Source organism: Crocuta crocuta, unplaced genomic scaffold (assembly GCF_008692635.1).
Source record: "Crocuta crocuta isolate KB4526 unplaced genomic scaffold, BGI_CrCroc_1.0 scaffold25, whole genome shotgun sequence".
NCBI lineage: Eukaryota > Metazoa > Chordata > Mammalia > Carnivora > Hyaenidae > Crocuta > Crocuta crocuta.
This window is the reverse complement of record NW_027532015.1, coordinates 16,842,611-16,856,329: the sequence shown is the minus strand read 5'-3', so window position 1 is coordinate 16,856,329 and position 13,719 is coordinate 16,842,611. Positions and strand designations below refer to the sequence as shown.

Below are 13,719 nucleotides of genomic sequence, written 5' to 3'. Positions count from 1 at the left end.
GAGTTCTTCTACTCAGGAAAGATTTCTTCTACTATTTTGGGTTTTCCCCTATTTGTTTAGTAATAATCAGTTATGTGTTAGTCATACATATTCATCTTATTTCCTGTCAGTATCTTTTTTTGATGTTTATTTATCTTCGACAGAGGAGAGCACGGACCAGGAGGGGGAGAGAGGGAGACCAAGGATCTGAGGCAGGCTCTGCACTGAGAGCCAAGACCCTTCTTGGGGCTTGATCTTACCAACCATGAGATAATGACCTGAGCTGAAGTTGGATGCTTAACAGACTGAACCACCCAGGAGCCCCCGGTCTCTATCTTCTTGTCCTTTTCATGAGCACCTAGAATAGCTTCTAGAATATTCTCCATGCTGCAGATCTCACATAATAATTCTGCTCCTACAGCGATAGTGTCCTCACACTCATTACAGGTTCAAACAGGCCTGTCTGCCCCTCCATCCTCAGCTCCAGCTTCCCCTGGATGTGTTCTCATCATCGGGTGTTGTCCTAATCTCTGTTTTCAGAGTCCACTTTTACAAAATGTATGGAGAACAGAAAGCAGATGCTTTCCAAAAATATGTATGTTTCCTATAAAAAGAAATCTTAAAATGCATCCTTTGCCTTTGTATTTAGAACATACTTCTCAGTGGCCAGATTTGCTGCCTTCTCTGTACCCAGCCCCCAGATCAGTTACAGTATTTTTGACTGTAAGAAACCAAAACCTGAAAAAGCACGGGTTTAAAACATTGTGGCACTTGCTGTTTAATTAGTGAGAAGACCGAGTTGAGTTTGGTGTCTCCAAGGACTCACATTCCATCCGTTCTTCTGTTCCTGCCTCCTCGGAAGGTTGGCTTGTGTCCCTGGTTTGTCTCCACATGTGCAAGGAGGCTGCCATACCTCCAGGCATAAGCTTGTCTCACAACCAAGTTCAAAGGTAAGTGACGGTGGAAGAAGGCTTGGGCTAAGGCTTCTTTCTTTCTTTCTTTTTTAATATTTTTTTTTTTGAGAGAGAGAGAGCACGAGGAGGGTAAGGGCAGAGAGAGGGTGAGACAGAAACTGAGGCAGACTCTAGGCTCCGAGCTGTCAGCACAGAGTCCAATGTGGGGCTCGAACTCACGAACCATGAGACCATGACCTGAGCCGAAGTTGGACGCCTAACCAACTGAGCCACCCAGGAGCCCCAAGGCCTCTTTCTTTTTATCATGGAGGGAACTTTCCAGAAGCACCCTGGAAAATGATGGGTTTCAGAATACTCTACCCCCAAAATGTAGCACCTTGGCTTATTGAGTGTTTTGAGCTGAAGGAGTTTGAGAAAATGGCGGAAGCAGGAGGGTCCCTCTGGCCTTCTCCCTGCCCTTTCCCCCTGAAACAGGTGACAAATCGTCAGATGAGAGGTGCCCTCCCTATACCCACCCGGAAGGGACCGACCTTCTGTCTGAAGACAAAGAGAAGCCATGAAGGATATGAAGAAACAGGCCTTACCCAGTTCGCTACCTTTACCTCACACACCTTGGCCTTTCATATGCTTCATGACTGACTACTCTTCATCAAACAGAACATAAAAACACTCAGGTTTAACCATGTCTTAGTCTTTATTTCCTGGCAAAGATTCCCATGTCATGTAAAACTCACATGAAATACACATGGATGCTTTTTTCCTCTTAATCTATCTTTGTCAGTTTAATTTTCAGACCTCGCTGAAGACTTCCCCTAATGTCCCATTGTCCAGAACCAGAGGGTTCCCTGGTCAGACGTGGCTCCAAGGGAGACTGAGTGTGAGTATCTGAATATTTTTGTTCCCCAGATAGGAAAGGCAGAACATGAGAAGGGAGTTGGAACAGCTGTTGGGCTTTCTGTGTCTGACACACCTTATTCGAGCTACCAGGCGGCCGTTCGGAATTCCTCTTAGCTAGACCAGGAAGTGCGCTTGATGCGCACAGCTTCTGGCCAAATTTCCGATGTCTGGAAGTTATTTTTCTGATGTGACGCCACTGGGCTGATAAAGGAATTTTTTTGGCTTCCACNATAGGAAAGGCAGAACATGAGAAGGGAGTTGGAACAGCTGTTGGGCTTTCTGTGTCTGACACACCTTATTCGAGCTACCAGGCGGCCGTTCGGAATTCCTCTTAGCTAGACCAGGAAGTGCGCTTGATGCGCACAGCTTCTGGCCAAATTTCCGATGTCTGGAAGTTATTTTTTCTGATGTGACGCCACTGGACTGATAAAGGAATTTTTTTGGCTTCCATGTTTTGGTTTCACGACTAGGAAGAAGAGATGCCATTCCTGCATGATTTAAAGGAGTCTGTAAAACCAGTACAGGCAAAATGACAACTTCTGGAAGGCACCATTCCAGTGGCTCAGCCAGGCTTTGTCCCTTCTTAACACTGATTTCATGTTCCAGAACTCAGTGAGCCACTGGCTTTCCTATCGGCCCAGAGGGGCTGAAATCTTGGAAACTGTAGCCCCCAAGAGAGAAAGAGAAGTAACGGTGACAGGATTGCTGAGAAGATCAGACTGGGCATCAAAGCTTCGACCCTCTGCCAGAGCAGCTCTGGGATCTGTGGAGATGTTCTTCCTTTCTCCGGCTCCTGAAAATCCTCTCAATTAGGGATGTGCACCGGGAGTTTGTGGAAAGCTAGAATTTTACTGCCTTTTATACATTAGCCTTATGTTTGTACCTTATTTAGGGTTAAATCCTAACTCATTGATGACTATATCTGGCTTTCATGCTTTGGTGACTTTATAACTCTTTCCATGTTTTTATGGGTATTTTCAATAGACAGTGAAGGGGGCGTGTGATCTGGAGAACAAACCAGCAGCCACCTCACCCAGAGATCTCTGAGGACTCTGGCGTGGGGATTCTCAGCGTGTGCAAGCCCTGGTGAGCTATGGACGTGTGAGAATTCACAAAATCTTTAATTAGTGAAGGTCAGAAAACAGAGTAACATGCGTATGTGTAATCGAAGATTTCAAACGTATGCAGATGTGATGAAAAAATTATTAAAAAGTTCAAAATGCTGGTGATGGCACAGCAGATTTCCATCAGTCTATATTCCTAATCAATAAATAGAAGATGACAAAAACTATTATGTGAGGATTTAAAGTCGTTTAAGGAGTTGTTAAAGGGGTCTATGTACTTGAAAATGACTGGGAATCTTCCAGAGGGCATTTAAAAATTTTAAGTTAAGGAAATACAATGGGAAGAGAAATAATAATATTGTAAAGGCTGTGGATGTAAAGCTCTTAAGAAGAGCACTTTATTTACTAAAAATAAATACCTGGATGGTCACCTGGGGTTAAGGGAGTAGTGCATGGGACATGTTGATATTATACAAGTGGACTATGGGAAAGGGAGGGAAGGCCAAGATGTTTTATACAATATAAGGGAAGAATTTTGGANATCTTCTCAAAATCTGTATACAAGTGATTTTCTCTGCTTATTATGCTCTCTGTAAATGCACTGACCTCAGTTATACCTTCTTGACTCAGCTTCACTCTACTATCTTCCAGAATTCATCAAAACCTGGTGCCCCATGGACACTAACAGGGCATTATATATCGNTACAAGTGATTTTCTCTGCTTATTATGCTCTCTGTAAATGCACTGACCTCAGTTATACCTCTTGACTCAGCTTCACTTTACTATCTTCCAGAATTCATCAAAATCTGGTGCCCCATGGACACTAACAGGGCATTATATATCTGGCCACCTCCTCCATCTTGGGTTCCCTGAAGTCTTGTCTCTCTCCCTATTGCCTTTGGTGATATGTATCTGCATTGTATGGATGTCTCATACTCACCCTTGGACCTGGCTCTAGCATCATGTCTGATTCTTAGTAGACGCAACATTTGCTAAATGATAATCTTATAATTATCTTGATTCTTATGTTTCTGAGGAGCTGGTAAAATCTATAGACATGGATAATATCTTATGTATTGTTTTTCACTCTGAAGTAATTAGCATTGAGTAAGTGCTCAATACATATTGCTGAATTCCCATGTTGTTTAGTTTAGCTGAACAAATGCTGAATTCATTTACTCATTTAACAAGTAAGCATGCACTATGTGCCAGCAACGGGTTGGGCACAGGTGGTAACATGCTCATCGGGATAAACAGTGCAGTCAGCAGGATGGTCATTGCGGGCACTGTGTTGAGAGATTTCCTAGGTTACATCTGGATTTGATAGCTCAAGATGATGGTACTAGCGGTGCCTGGGTGGCTCAGTCAGTTAAGCATTCGACTTCGGCTCAGGTCATGATCTCGTAGTTTGTGGGTTTGAGCCCCACGTCGGGCTCTATGCTGACAGCTCAGAGCCTGGACCCTGCTTCGGATTCTGTGTCTCCCTCTCTCTCTGCCCCTCCCCCACTCATGTTTTGTTTCTCTCTGTCTCAATAATAAATAAACATTAAAAAAATGGTGGTACTTGTCTCAGATGCATGTGATCCCTGATGGAAATACAGGGAAAAGGCAAAGCTCCTACCTCTTACGAACTGCCCTGTATTTTCCAGGCCCACAGTACTTGCAATCATCTCAGAGCTATGACAGGTGCCAGCATATATATTTTATCCGGAAACTTATAATCTTATAGCAAAAGACGTGTTGCGTGGAAAATCAGGGAACTAGCTAAAATAGAATGCAATAAAGTTCTGAAACGAGTGTAACAGGTATCCCACGTCACAGATCCGATAACAGAACACAGCAGGAAGTAGAGATATTGGTGCTGAATGGTATTATGGGTCAAGTCGACAAAACCCTAGATTGGATCGTAGGATACTGAGACTCTATCCACATAGATGTTACTGGAGTGAGTCCCTTTGGTTCTCTCTAGGAAGTCCCTGGGCTTAATGGTGACGGTACACTTAGGAATCAGAGTGCCTGATTAGTTCCCAGCTAGACTGTGACATGTCCCTTAACCTTTCTATTCCTCTGTGTCCTCATTCTTAAGATACAGATAATAATATTACCTCCTTCATAAAGTTAGGAGAATTAATGAGTCAGAAGAATGTGTTGGGCATGGTAGTAAGCAGTTGGTAAATGTTCGCTGCTGTTTTCTTAGCTCAGTTTCCTTAACTGTGAACTGGGAATAGTCTTACCTCATGGCATTATTGTAAAAACAAGAAGGAATAATAGTAATAGAAGCACATGACCCACAATACCATTCAGCAAAGATCTGCGTAGTCTGAATCAGTGGGATAAAATCTCCATGACATGGAAATAAAACTGAAACAGTCCCTCTTACTGATAGCAAAGGAAGTAAAATGATACCTTGTTTCCAGCATAACAATTATGCCTTTTCATAAATTCTTGTATTCCTTTGCTTTTGACAGTGCCTACATAATTGGGCTTACACCATGAAAAATTCTTCCTGTAAGTTTGCCTGGGGTTTCAACAGTTTTGTTTCCCAATGGAATTGAAACATTTTATTTGCTTGGGAAGGCTCTCTCACCGCAAACTGATCTCAATCACAACTTATTTATCTATTCCTAAAAGTCTTGCTGGGGTGCCTGGGTGGTTCAGTCAATTAAGCCTCTGACTTCAGCTCAGGTTGTCATCTTGCTGTTTATGAGTTCGAGCCCCACATCAGGTTATCTGGTGTCTGCTGTCAGCACGGAAACCGCTTCAGATCCTGTCTCCCTCTTTCTGCTCCTCCCTGCCCCCGCCTCTGTCTCTCTCAAAAATAAATAAACACTAAAAAAAAAAAAAAAAGTCTTACACCTCTGAGGCTGAGGTACCATTTCGGGCTTGTTGCTAAATTAGCATTGCTCGTTGCTCCCAATGCCAACTTCCACAAAGTATGAAAGCAGGTGCACGCAGGACAACATTTTGGAGGAAATTATATGGACATGACCAGCAGCCCCAAAGCCTGACTGTGCCAGGAGGACCTGAGTCATGAGTGTTCCAGAGAAACAATTACTTCCAAGGGGAGCACAATTTAACAGCTTAAAGGTGAATTACCCTTGATTTACTCAAGGAAAGAAAAATACTCCTGTAAGTCAAACAAAGAACTGTATTTTTCTCCCTGATATTTTGGCAGAACAATATAAAGTAAGGAATTGTTGAAAAAGAATGAAACGTACTGAAATTAAAAGAACGTGATAAATTATTTTAGTCTTCTTATTACTTCTGCCTAAACTGTGTAGAAAAATTAGTATATCACTGACTCATGGCCAGTTAGCAAATGCATAAATGAGTGTGCTGTGTTGTGTTGGTTTTTTTTTTTTTTAGTTTTCCTTTCTTAAATTTTGATTAATTAATTAATTTTTAGGATCCTATGTGATCAGCAGTGCTATGACATAGGAAGTAAAATGGTATCCATAAGCTAAAAGAAAACAAAATTAAATTGAAAAGCACATGTATGATTTTATGATTTGCTGTCAAGGCTATATATCTGACTGTAAGTTTCAGCTGGGAAATATCTGGGGCGACTTCAAGTCCTTTGCCTTTAACGGAGATTAGTTACTTTCTGAGGGAAGATGGGATGAGAAATTATCCTTATTTGGTATTTGGTCAATCAGCCCCTTGAAAAGAAGCCCATTGCAACCTTACGCCTTTCTCACCATAACTCGGTATCTTTTTACATGGCTTTGATTCTCTATTTTATTCAAGCACTCATTTTGGGGAAGACTGTGCCTCAGGAAAGCACTGAACTCAGGAGCCCCAACTCTGCTCAACTTAAGAATCTTATACAACCAGTTCTTGCTTGCCCGATCTGAGTCCATCGCTGTTTTAATGCTGAGAAGCACAAGCTAACTGCACACTCATGGTGGGGGAAGGGGGGCACTGGTCGCTCTCAGAACTTTTAAAACCCTGAGGCTAATATTACTGGGTTCCTACTACGAGAAAATGCTCCCTACAAAACCAGATTCAAGAACTAACTATCCTTGAATGAAAAATATAACCCCGCATCTCTATGGCAATTCAAACTTGCACTTTAATATTGGCTGGTTCACCTTTGATTTACACATTTAAATTGGAGTTTCCTCAGCCAGCTACAGGGTGGGTTCATTTTATTTTGAGTTCTTTTTCTTTCTTTCTTTCTTTTTTTTATCAGCTACTATAAGATTTAGCCTACTAAAAAGTACCCCCTTGAAAATTCACAAACAATAGAAGGTAAAGACTTCCACTAGGCATGTTCCTGGGATCTCAGGGGCCTTAGCTCCTGACAGCAATCTTACCAGATAGATGGCTGATATTACAAATATTTCACAACTGGGATGGGGGCACTGACCTATCAGAATAGACATTAGCTATAAAACCAGCTCAGGAACACTGGTGTCAGCTGACAGATTTCAGTCCCCCCGGTCAACCACATTTCTTGATGGCTTTATCCATGTCTGCCAGGCCCTGCCTCCTGCAGGCTCCCTCCAACGCATGTCTACAGCTGTGGTGGCGCCCAGAAGGTAGTCTGTGGAAGCAGCAACCTCTCTGCCCTCTCTAGGTCACAACGAGCTGAAAGGGAAACAAGAGCCTTGGCTGTGTGAGCCAAACACCACCCAGAGTCTATGGTGAAACAGCTCCCGCCATGTTTGCTTACAGCCTTCTCTCTTCTTAGATCACGGAGAAGCCATTTGCTTGGACCTCACAGTCACAAGGAGCCTCAAACAGAGACTTTTGATGTGATTTCCAAGTGAAGTTAAATGTACAATCATAGAGATAAGCTGGCCAAAGTGAAAAGGGAGATAATCATCTTTAAATCTGGTCTTATTTCCAGACAAAAGAGTCTGCAGTCTATCATAGATTCACATGTCTCTAAATCCTGCCATTTCCTTGGCAATATCAAGCTGTATACAGCATTTTTTGTTGTTATCAGCCATGAATTGGTTAAATATCTGTGTTTTTAAAACACAATAATTTTTGTCATGGGTCTTGCCACTTTTTAATGTATGAAAAGCCTGGAAAAATGGTAATGGCCAAGCCCTGGGTCTTCTCCAAATGACTGGTTTGTTGTTAGACCTGCTCTTCTCACAACCAAGGCTCTGTTATGAGGTCAAGGTAGTTGGTCTGACCTACTCTTCCCTGGGGATAAGGTTGTTTCTAAAGTCTCCTCAACTCTCACAAGTTGTAGACTTTCCATCCGGCTGCCTAAGGAAGCCTGAGAGAGCTGGGCCTGACTGAAATCAAAGGGGCCTGGTTTAGGCTAATCCTGGGAATCCAAGACTCAGTAGGAGGATAGTAAAAATGCCCCACCCTCAAAAACATCACCTATGTAGCCAAGAGTAGTGATGGACCTATGGTTCGCTACTGTGGTCCCATCCGGGACCCAGCTCAGGACTACAGGGGATGGGAAGGGATCAGGGAGCAGCCTGCCCCGCGCTTTTCCTTTTCTCCTCCTCCCCTCTTTCCACTAAAGAGGTGCCATGATTGCCTCTCTTACATACTGACCACCTACTTCAGTGTTTCATTTGTAGAAAGGAGTCTCACAGCTTTAACTATGTTTGAGAACAACTGCCTTCGGATACTCATCTGATTAGCACAAGCGTACGTTTCTTAAATCTCAGCCTGTGGCATGCTGGATTTAGAAGGGTCTTAGCTGGGATGAAGCCCAGCTCTTTCAGATGGGTCAGTGAGTCCAGGTTTATTCATCTGGGTTCTAGAGCATTGGGCAGCTGGGTCTGCAAGGCTGAGAACTTGCACTCATCCAGTGAATATTGTTCTTAGTTTCTGACCTTTTGGGCAGGTGCTGGAGGGGTAAAAAGGGCCTTAAATGAAACCGTCCTCTGAGCCAGTCATTTGAAACATGAAATCAGGAGGGTACCTGGGTGGCTCAGTCAGTTAAGTGTCTGACTTCAGCTCAGGTCATGATCTCACAGTTTTGTGAGTTCAAACCCCACGTCGGGCCCTGTGCTAACAGCTCAGAGCCTGGAGCCTGCTCCGGATTCTGTGTCTCCCTCTCTCTCTGCCCTGGCCCCACTCATGCTCTGTCTCTCTCTCTCCTTCAAAAACAAATAAACATTAAAAAGAAAGAAAGAAAGAAAGAAACATGAACTTGGAAGAGCCTGCAAGACCCACCTTCTGAGACAGAGGAACAGGCATCTGGGCCCCCAGGTCAGAGACCCGAGGGTGAGTTTTGCACCAGCACTGCGTGAACTTGAGCCGGCCTCACATGTTCTCTCACTTGTGCGAGATGTTATAGCACTGCGCATTTCTAATATCAGCTATACGGTGGTGGGCTCTAGGCACCAGGATTACGAATTGAGCTTAACCCTGCCTATAAGGTCCATTATAACGTGTCTATGAATACCAAAACATGTGCTAAAAATACATACGCTTTAAGTCGTAACTTATTGAAAATGGACTTAAGTTCATTAGCTCGTAGTCACTGGAACAAAGAATTCTTTCCAGTTTCAGAGCAGGTGGCCAGGCAAGGTCTGCCAACACTTTTATTGTGCATGAGAGCATTAGGAGGTGCTAGCATGGAGTCTGGAAATTTTTGTGTCGATTTGTTTCTCAGTATCTCAAATGATCTAATTACCTTCTCCTGGATTGTATGACTCATTCTTCTTTGTGCTTTAATTTCCCCATCTAGGAATACAGAAAAACTTGTATCTTCAAGAACAGGAATAGTATGATAAGTATTGGGCATATTTAAATACTCTGAATTTCCTGGATGAAACTATGGACGTTTAAAGCACAAGGAAGTATTTGACACACATTATTTCATTAAAACCTCAACATCTTCATAAAACAGACTAAAGTATAATCTACGGCAAACCTGGGCTATGCCTTCAGTAGATCCATATCTATACACATAATTGCCTTTGGGTACCACGATGCGGCTAAGAAAACTTAGGAAAATTTACACAAATAATCCTAAAATGTTTGTATCCATCTAAATATAAACTCTAGCACAAATCAAAGCTTTATTGATTTAAGACTTGGGGGAAACATTTAGGCTTCTTTCTTTTCTATGTAATAAAGGTTTATTTAAAATTAAATCAAGAAAATAATTTACCATGTTTTTCCATTAATCATTTCTTTGGAACACAAACTTTAGTTGCACTGTAAATTGAATCTTGTGCCTATGTTCAACTTTTCCAAACACTAATACCGGTGACCTCCTTTCAGGATGACTGTGACCTTGTGTGATTTAACCTATTAGAGGACACGGTGCTTTTAAGGCCATATCAGAATTAAAGAGTCCAGGATTTTAATTGTTGCCAGGGAGGGCCCCTCAGGACAAAGTTTCTTTTCATCCTCTTTGTGACACTGTCACAGACTGTGTAGCGAGCCCTTTTGTTGACATGGCCACCTGAGCAAGCTATGCAGCTCAGTCTTCCTGGAACTCGGAGAGAACATTGCAGTTCTTTCCCTTTCACCCTCAGATACAAGCTTCCCTGGCCTGCTTGGAGATATTGGAGCCAGAGAGCACCATGGGAGAAAGGGGCAGCTCTGCATAAGAGAGGGTGAGGCCGTCCTAAAGGTTGACCTCCGGCACTCACTCTTGACCAGAATGGGAAAGTTCGAGGAAGCTGAGCACGGAGCAGGGCAGGGAAGAAGGACAGCTTCTCATTCCCCAGGAGCCAATCCACGCCTCCGTCAGAGGGGTCGTCGATTCAAGTCCAAGATCAGACAAACTCACATGCAAGCATGATTTTACAGATCCACTGCAAGGTGAAAGGTACATGTCTTTTGTATCATTTAGTGTTCTGGATTGTTCATGAAATTCCAGTACATGGCCTGGGAATCTCTGGTAGGTATGGTGAAGGGGAGCAGGGTTGAGGAAAGCGGTCAAGAGACAATTATTTGTGTTTGCTTTAACTTCCTATTACAATTAGTTTCCATTCCTTTGGGAACCAACTGAAAAGTAGGAAAGGGTAGCCAAGGGCTTGCAGTGTGCTTGTGGGAAAGTGTAAATGTGGAAGTGAAGGAAAGCATTTGGTCTAGCAAAAGATAACTGGAATGAATTAAAACTTTTTCCAGTTTCACCTCCAGAAGGAAAAACTATTCAAGGAACCTCAGTTTGGAAGGCCAGTCTGAAAGAGAGCAGGAGCAAATGGAGCAGAGGTTTGAGCTTCCCAAACACTCAAAGGCTCAAATTCATTACAAACAGACGCTGGGAAGTTAAAAAAAAAAAAAAGAAAAGAAAAAAAAGAAAAGAAAAGAAATAGAAAAAGAATAAGAAAGTTGTGTTCGCTGATTACGTAACTAATAATTTTATGAAGCCTACTTAAAATATTCACTTAAAACATAGTGGTTCTGCACGTCCACTTGTTGCGGATTGTCTGTTTGTGGCAATCAATGTAAAAGTGTGTGTGTGCACGCGCGGGGGTGTGTGTGTGTGTGTGTTTACACTGTCTTGCCGGTCACTCTTCCCAAAATGAAAAAGAGTTACACATTATGTCAACACGATCGATGGACCCATCGCGCCAGTAGTGGTACTGCAGTCTTCACATTACAGCTCCTTGCCTCTCCTTCTCCCACCTGCTCCCCTTCCCGTCTCTCCACGCACCTTGCGCGCGCGCGCGCACACACACACACACACACACACACACACACACGCACGCACACACGCGCGNTCCTCTAGCCGGTCGCTGCCTCACTTTACCTCTGGCCCCGGGAGGATGCCGCCTGCCGCTGGCCGCGCCGCTGCCGTCAGTCTGGGCCGCGCTCCCCTTCGGGTTCAGCAGAGTGGGGCCCTCTCTGTTTTCAACAGGTACCATGGTCGCGGAGAAGTTACAGCCGCTCCCGAGGCACCCAGGCGCCCCGGCCGTCCCCTCTGGCAGCAGCGGTCACTGTCCCCATGGTAGCATGCTTTAAGAAGGGTGAAAAAAAAAAAACCCAAAAAAACTTCGGGCAAAGCCAATGCGATTTGTAACCAACTTTGTTTCTATTTCCGAAGGCTTTGCCCTTTTCGGTGACACAGCCTGTTGCTATTCCAAGCAGCCTATCACAGGCGGTGGGAGGGCCGTGTCTGCGACGATTGTTTGTGCCTTCAGATGCAGAGTTGGAAGCAAGGGGTTAAAAAGCATGGGAGCCCAGACAGGGTTTGGCCAGGANCTTACCTTTGAAAAGGGGCAGAGAAGGGAGACCTGCAGATTTAAAGGGACGCTGCGAGGGACGGCCCAGAATGCTCACAGATGGTACCAGTTAAGCGTGCAGAGAGGGGGACAATTTATGCGAAGACATACCGCCAGAAGGAAAAGTGGGGCAGTTTTTCAGCAAGACTGTTACCCCAAGAGTCCTGCCACTTGCCATTTAAACAAAGCATAAACCAGCTTTACTGTTTCAGCCTGATTTTGCTCTAGGTGAATGTGGTGTGTACTTTCTCCCCAAGGCCTGTCACACAAATCCAGGCCCAAGCCCAAGCGTGCATGAACTCATGCTGCATAGATTCTTTGGACTTTTAATACCCTGGGATGATAGGGGAGTAATCCAGTTTATTTATGCATAGTTATCTTTAAGAGAGGAGCCACCCCTGCCTGACTCTGCGGTCAGGTGTGTGTAGCTCCGCTGGAGGAGAGCATTGCCAATGCCGAGAGAGCAGACTGATGCCCCTCGGGCTGAGTGTGGTGGCCACAAACTCAGAAATAAAATCAGGGAGTGAGAAGGGGGATTTTTTCCCCCCTGATCTGTGAATATTATTTAGATAAAAGGTCTCACAGAGTTGTGATAGTTTACCTTCAGTTATACCTTTAAGCAAATCGTGTTTAGTGAAAAATCTTAGGAAACTGAGATCATTTGAGAAAATCGTGAGGAGTGACAACTGGGATTTATGGAGCGGTTATTATGTGCCAGAAATTGTGCTGAAAGTATTAACTCATATAATTCTTTTTTTTATTTTTTGAGATGAGTCTTTTGAGAAAACAAACAAATAAACAAACAACTTGTGAGGCAGGTACCCGTGTTCCAGAAGAGGCAATAGAGGCTGAGAAACTTGCCTAACGTGTCGTAGCTGCTTAGTGGTGGGGCTGAGACTGCAAAGCTGGGCAGCCTAATGCCATAGCTCTCCTACATCCGAATGGCCCAGCCTTCCCTTATCAGCCTTTCTTGATTTTAGGAGGATGCCATGAACATGCCCTTTAGACCTAGGTGCTTCCCTGGACAGAGAGGCCGATTTGTGCCATCGGCAAGAGCTGAACTACTCTGGACCTACTTTCGACTTCTTGGCTGGATCATAACCCAACTCTAAAGTCACTTCTCATGTGTACTTTCCTTCTTCATCACTAGATATCTTTACATATTTCTTATCTGTCCAGGAATCAGAGAGCAAATGGAAACGAGCCTGTAGGAATTCAGCTAGTATTTACTGTGTGCCTGTTGTATGTGTGCTGATTGTGCTGAAGCTCTCCACTGGTTCAGAGGTGAGTGTGCCCCCAGATCAGCTTGTTCCCACTGAAAAATGTGTAGTGCAATGAAGCTTTAGTTTTAATTTGTTCCCAGAAGGTGTTGTGATGGAAAGAGCTGCAGTTTTTATCTGTAACACACATTCATCTCTCATCAGCTCTCCATATTCACTTTGCTTCTACCTTAAAAAATTTTTTTTAATGTTCATTTATTTTTGAAAGAGAGAGACTCACAGCATGAGTGGGAGAGGAGCAGAGGGGCAGAGAGAGGGAGACACAGAATGGGCTCCAGGCTCCGAGCTGTCAGCATAGAGCCTGACGCGGGGCTCGATCTCACAAACTGCGAGATCATGACCTGAGTCAAAGGCAGACGCTTAACCGACTGAACCACCGAGGCGCCCCGCTTCTACTTTTTCTGCTCAGAACCAGTGACCTCAAAT

At 43.9% G+C, this 13,719-nt stretch overlaps 1 protein-coding gene across 4 annotated transcripts in view; it reads right to left on the bottom strand.

Annotated features, from left to right (window-relative positions):
* SLC2A12 (solute carrier family 2 member 12) overlaps positions 1-11,814 on the bottom strand; it is a 57,693-nt gene extending 45,879 nt beyond the window's left edge. For 3 of the 4 annotated variants that reach the window (XM_077776146.1, XM_077776148.1, XM_077776147.1), the window contains exon 1: positions 11,542-11,814. In XM_077776146.1, the coding sequence (XP_077632272.1) occupies positions 11,542-11,656 (115 nt within the window). In that variant the 5' untranslated portion in view covers positions 11,657-11,814. The remainder of the gene's footprint in view (positions 1-11,541) is intronic. The other variant, XM_077776145.1, reaches the window with a different exon arrangement.
* Positions 11,815-13,719: the final 1,905 nt, after the last annotated feature.